This window comes from Lagopus muta, chromosome Z (assembly GCF_023343835.1).
Source record: "Lagopus muta isolate bLagMut1 chromosome Z, bLagMut1 primary, whole genome shotgun sequence".
In the NCBI taxonomy this organism is placed as follows: domain Eukaryota; kingdom Metazoa; phylum Chordata; class Aves; order Galliformes; family Phasianidae; genus Lagopus; species Lagopus muta.
Window position 1 is genome coordinate 66,791,007 of NC_064472.1, and position 6,000 is coordinate 66,797,006.

General features: G+C 39.9%; 1 protein-coding gene across 1 annotated transcript in view; it reads left to right on the forward strand.

The window, feature by feature from the left end:
• PRDM6 (PR/SET domain 6) overlaps positions 1-5,553 on the forward strand; it is a 73,581-nt gene extending 68,028 nt beyond the window's left edge. The window contains exon 8 of the mRNA XM_048931972.1: positions 2,844-5,553. Within this exon, the coding sequence (XP_048787929.1) occupies positions 2,844-2,958 (115 nt within the window). The 3' untranslated portion in view covers positions 2,959-5,553. The remainder of the gene's footprint in view (positions 1-2,843) is intronic.
• Positions 5,554-6,000: the final 447 nt, after the last annotated feature.

Below are 6,000 nucleotides of genomic sequence, written 5' to 3' on the forward strand. Positions count from 1 at the left end.
TAGCCAGGCTTGGGCTCAGCTCCCATGATTAGTGTAGGAGCAGCGGAGTCATTTCGGTTTTGAATCTTTTGGCTACTATTAAATCTTTCAGCACAGTGTTAGCTGTATGTGGCTAGTAATATCAGAACACACACACAGAAAAATGCATGCATGTACTCAGCAAACTCAGATGTGGGTAACTGCAGTGGTTATTATGCTAAAATGGACTAGGAAAGGATGACTGCTAGAGGAAAAGTGTATAGCATAATTCAGAAGAAAGACCTTGATAGATCTCACCCAATTCCCCCTTGCTATGAGGCAGTTACAATTAGTACGTATCTGTCCACACCTTTCCTGCCATATTGTGTCTAGCAACACCTACTTCAGGTCAAACTGAAGAGAGGAATCAGGGGGATAATGCTTATCTCTTCTGCATGCCTTTTATTTACATATTCCAGGCTGTAAACTTTAATCACGCTCTTTGCAACTGCCTAGACAATACTCAGTACATAGGGTGCAATCTGAAGGTAACTCAGATGCATGAGGCTTAGCTGTCCAGCTGAAGGCTTTGTTCTGACTTCTACCCAAGGGCTCCTTAGTGCAGACAGCACAGTCTGACCAGAAATACCTGGTCTAGAGAGCAAATGGCAGTAGCAATAAATTTACTCTTCTCTAGTGTCTTCCTAGTGGAAGATACTACCTAGTGGATGATACAACCTTCCTGTCCCTCAGTAGTAACATGTCCCAGAACAACCTGCAGCTTGAAAGCAAGAGCATCGTCACTGGTGAAAGTCAGTGGACAAAGGACAGGAACTTGCATTTTAAAGGATCACTGGGACCCTTGTTCCATGCTTTCAGGAGATCCAAGAAGAATATGTACATAGCCAGTGGTTTAACTGAGGAGCTTTAGGTCATTTGATAACCTTATTCTCCTTCTCTGATTCACCTGTGGCCCTGGATGACCTGATATGGCATATTCCACTGCTTCGCCCAGGCTTTTTGAAGTTGGCTCTTGCCACACCTGATTTTATAGCTTACTATGAAATTGTACTACTTGCATCTCCGTAGGGCAAGGATCCAGACCTCCCATTACCCAGCAAGGAAAACTGCTTGTCTTTGTAGACATCAAAATAGCAAAACTATCAAGTTCAAGTAGGTGGCAATATCTCACACTGACTAAGTTAACCCCCAGCCTTAAAATTGATTCCAATGCCTCTGTGATAGATACATATAAATGTATATAAAAATAATATAATAATTTGTAAGTTTGTCAGGCAATGGAAGGTAGTATATTTTGACACACTAATCCAGTAACTAATCAGTTTTCTAATAAACAATCAGCAGTACACTAATGTGTCATCAGCACTTCAGGAGCTCTGGAGAGTGGATGATCTGCACATAGACGTTAATGAATACACCAAAAATCATTAAGTAATCAATACTTCTGAGTTATTTTCATTGAGCTGATAGCTCTGATACATTAAAGCTGACATTTTACATTTGTCGAGATCACAGTGCAGTTTTTAACAGTGGAACAGGCTGCTAAAAATATTCCACGAAAGACAGTCAAAGAAACACAACTTAAAAGTGCTTACATTTTAGGTTGGTACAGTAACTTGGATGAATGTGTCTGTAATGTCTGTGCTAAATGCTCCTTTAGCAGAACTTTCTTACTAAATGCTTCTAGTGTGAAGAACGTTCCACAATTATGCATCTATGTAAATATCTGTCTTTTCTATTTCTTTTGTAAGCAGCTACATCAGTGATAATTCACCTTCTATCACTCATATCAGTGAAGAGAAAAAGACAACTATGAATTAGCTTAGCCCATTGTTTTTCTCATTTCTCCTTTGAAGATGAAGAATGCATGGTAGTGATGCTTGTATGATAATCTTCTCTGAAGATAAAACATCACACAGCAGCATTAAATCAGAGGTGGCTTTTGGAGGGAGTGCCATGCAAGAGGGATCCAGTACGTCTGTATTTGCAGTTCATTAATCATCTCTATATAGTATTTGGAATGCAAATTAAGAGGATAGTTTTGGGGGGGTTAGATACAGTAGATTCTATTTGAAAGCAGGGACAGGGGATCCACTGGGAGCGAGTAACATCCCTCACCTTACCTCCCTTTTAGAAATCCAATAGCTTTGTTAATGTTTTCACATTTTATTTTTTCAGAGATTATAGTTATCTGAAGACAGAATAGGGTAGAAAGACTGAAGACATAACATGCAGCAAAGAAAATGCAGGTGATAGTTATGAGTTCTCTCTCAACCTAGAAATAGTGCGCATGTTTTCAGGTAATTAAGTAATCACTAACTCCATATGTGCCTGTTTTAAAATGAACCCCACTGCATAGTCAGATAAACTGCAGATCAGATAAGCAATGAGTTTTCTCTTGTTCTAACGCTAAACAAGTATTGCTTTCTGATTTCTCTTCTTCAAACAGGCAATTGTGGATTTTAAATTAGCAGAAGGTGAAATTCTATTTGTCATCAATTTCTCCTAGGGTTACAGAGCAGAAAACTGCAGACAAGCTGCTTCTTTGATGGCTCACTCCTAAAAATCTCTTTTTGTTCTTTATCTATTTGAACTGACAGTGATCAGAGCTGCAGCAGGACAGGCCTCTCTGGAGAAATCACCTTCCCCTTGTCTATTGACAGATTCCTCTGTTCTGAATCAGACAGGCCTTGTCCCATCATAGGCATCAAGGTCTTGGAAGTAGCCACCAATTAAACCTCTTGAGCCAGTAAAATCTGAAGCCACTTTTGAGTGTCTGTTCTGATTAGGCAGGATGAGACAAAGCCCATCACCCCCCCCCAGAGCAGCTCCCTGGTCTCAATTTTCTCCCTTGCCTTCACCAGGTGCGAGAGGTGTGAGAGGAGCTTCACACAAGCCACCCAGCTGAGTCGACACCAGAGGATGCCCAATGAGTGCAAGCCAATAACAGAGAGCACAGAATCAATTGAAGTGGATTAACTGATTGACTGGTTGGAATTAAACTGCAAGGAAAGTCATGATTAAATGTCACGGACACTTAAGCAAAACCAAAGATTTCCTCTGAGCAACTTTCAATCAGTCCCAGAAAACCAAAAGCAGTAATAAAATAAATAAGATGTTAAGAGATATTGATCCTGGCATGAAAGTGAGACCAGGAAAGAGATTATTTATTTATGACTAGGGATGAGTCTTATTTCAATTGACAAGTTACTTGGGACTGTTAACATTTCAAGTCCCACCATGTATTGCTTTAATTCTAAAAGCCTTTATAATTGTTATTTAATACCAAAGTGAGGAATCTCAAGGGTTCTTCTGCCCACAGTTATGACTGAGAATGCACATGGACTTGTTAATCGTTGCACCTTTTTGTAGCATGATTCAAAGAATCCAGATGTAACCCTTAGATTTGGCTGGACTGGGCTAAGTTGGTCTTGATGTGGCTGTAACAGAAATTTGTGTGGGATGGGGAGCAATCGAGAGCTATATCTGGGTCAGTGTCAGCCTCCTCAGACCAAAGGGCATTTCATTTCCGTAGTCTCATGCCTCACACTGTGTGCACTTTTTCATACAAGTAGTTTCATTCAACGACATTGCATTGGTACAGATATTCTTGGGGGGCGGGGAGGGGATGAGGAAAGGGGGGAGAAAGAGAAATGGAAAAAAGAAAAAAAACTAAAAAAAAAGGAATGTTGTATATCTGCAAATATACATTAAGTAAAGGAGCCGGTAGTAAAGCTAGCAGAACTATCAAATTCAGCCTCATAGATATGAAAGACAGTCGACTTGCAAATGATGCTGTGAGGAGCAAAATAGCAAGGTAATGTTTCTATGTTTCAATGATTGATTTAATGGTTTGCTTATGTTTAGAAAAGCTAAACAGAAATCCAGGCTATAGTTACTGACATTTTTATTCTTTCGACTTGGATCAAACTGAAAAATGCTCCTGTTTTAGATGAAACTTTATTCTTGGACTGAGCTTCAAAACAAAATAAGTCTGTACTCAGATACCTTGTAAAAGGTTTGGAGGCTTCATAATGCTCACTTTGCCTGATACAGTCATGAATGGAAGGAAGCCAAAGTCTTCACAGCATCAATGCAAAAAGCTCAGATGTTGTTATGTTGGTTTTCACAATTTTCATACTCAGTTACAGTGGCTATTTTCAAGCTTGTATCATTAATTTTCTTCAGATTTCATCATATTGTCAAGTTAAAGAATGATTTTCACTTTTAGAGACCAGCAGTGTTTATATATTGATTGTTTCAGTGCTAGAGCTGTAGTTTGATAAACGTACAAAATTAAAAAAAAAAGAAAAAAAAAAAAAGAAGAAGAAAAGAAAGGAAAAGGAGAGGTAAACTTCTCCAAGGTCATGCTATGTCGTGACATAATACTGCAAAATAAATTTGCTAGGATCATAGGAAATAAACCACATTTGTTCACTTTTACACCAAAACTGAAGTGCTGGCTAACTCCTAAGGGCTCAGTTGGTTGTATCATATACTTTTAAAACGTTGAAGAGCTCAAGCAGAAAAAGAGCATACAGTAAAAAATTCAAATACATTTAAAATGAACTTCAAATCTAAAGGCATTCTTACGTCAGGATGCTGTTTCATCACACTGCAAAACTACATTGCAGAGTCTGGAGTTTCCAAAGTTCTTTAGGGAATAACTTCAGGAATTACCATTTCTGTGGTTGTCCATTAAAAAAATATAAAACACTGTGAAAAATAGTGATTTTTATCATTGGTCTATTGAGTACCAGATTATCTTATAAAGAGGCTTTTGTCCTGTGAGCTTTTCAGCTCTGTTTCTCAGTGAGGAGTTATGGGGATTAAATAATTCAGTCATCGCTTGCCTGTTTTTATCCTCTAAGCTATAAGAGATTCGTAGCTACTATATAAATATGTTGCTTTTTGTTTTTGTGTTGTTGTTTTTCTTTTAGGTTGAAAGAAGCTGGATAGGGAGTATTATAACTTAAAGCTGACTATCTGAACATTGTTATGTTCCTAGCAAGGCTAAAATAAAAGGAAAAAGAACATCCAAACTGATGAAAAGCCTTTTGTACACTTTCTTCTAGTAATTCACATCTTCACTTATTCTAGAGACTTAAACTAAAGAAACCTCTAGGTGGGTCAGCAGGTTTTAGCTAACACTTGAGCAGCAGCTATAGATCATTGCTGCGAGCAAAGAGATGTTCCCACAAGAAAAATAGCTGAAATAGAGCAAATGGGAAAAGAGATATGTCATGCTCTGAAAAGCAAATGTGAGCTATGTGTTAGGTCACTGACTTGTGCTGTTGCTGTGCTCTCATGTTCTGGGAGGCAGTTTGTGGCAGTCCAAACTGATCAACATCTTGCAGACACTTACATTTGAATCTGTAATGCAGACTGCATGTAAGCATGTGCTTACCGACATGCCAAGTTTCCTGCTGAATACAGATAGGTTATTCACAGGTTTCTAATTAAGCATTTGTCTAAGTGTTCTCTTGAATGGGTGTGAAATAAAGTTCAGTTATTTCAAATTTATTGGTATTTTTTTCAATGTTGTTGTTCTTCCTTCCTTCCTTCCTTCCTTCCTTCCTTCCTTCCTTCCTTCCTTCCTTCCTTCCTTCCTTCCTTCCTTCCTTCCTTCCTTCCTTCCTTCCTTCCTTCCTTCCTTCCTTCCTTCCTTCCTTCCTTCCTTCCTTCCTTCCTTCCTTCCTTCCTTCCTTCCTTCCTTCCTTCCTTCCTTCCTTCCTTCCTTCCTTCCTTTCCTTCCCTCCCTTCCTTCCTTCCCTTCCTTCCCTTCCTTCCCTCCCTCCCTCCCTCCCTTCCTCCATTCCAACCTGCCTCCCTCCCTCCCTCGCTTCTTCCCTCCCTTCCTCCCTCCTCCCTCCCTTCCTCCATCCCTCCTTTCTTCCCTCCTTCCATTCTCTCTCCCCTCCCCTCCCCTCCCCTCCCCTCCCCTCCCCTCCCCTCCCCTCCCCTCCCCTCCCCTCCCCTCCCCTCCTCTCCTCTCCTCTCCTCTTTATTTTTAAGGCACCA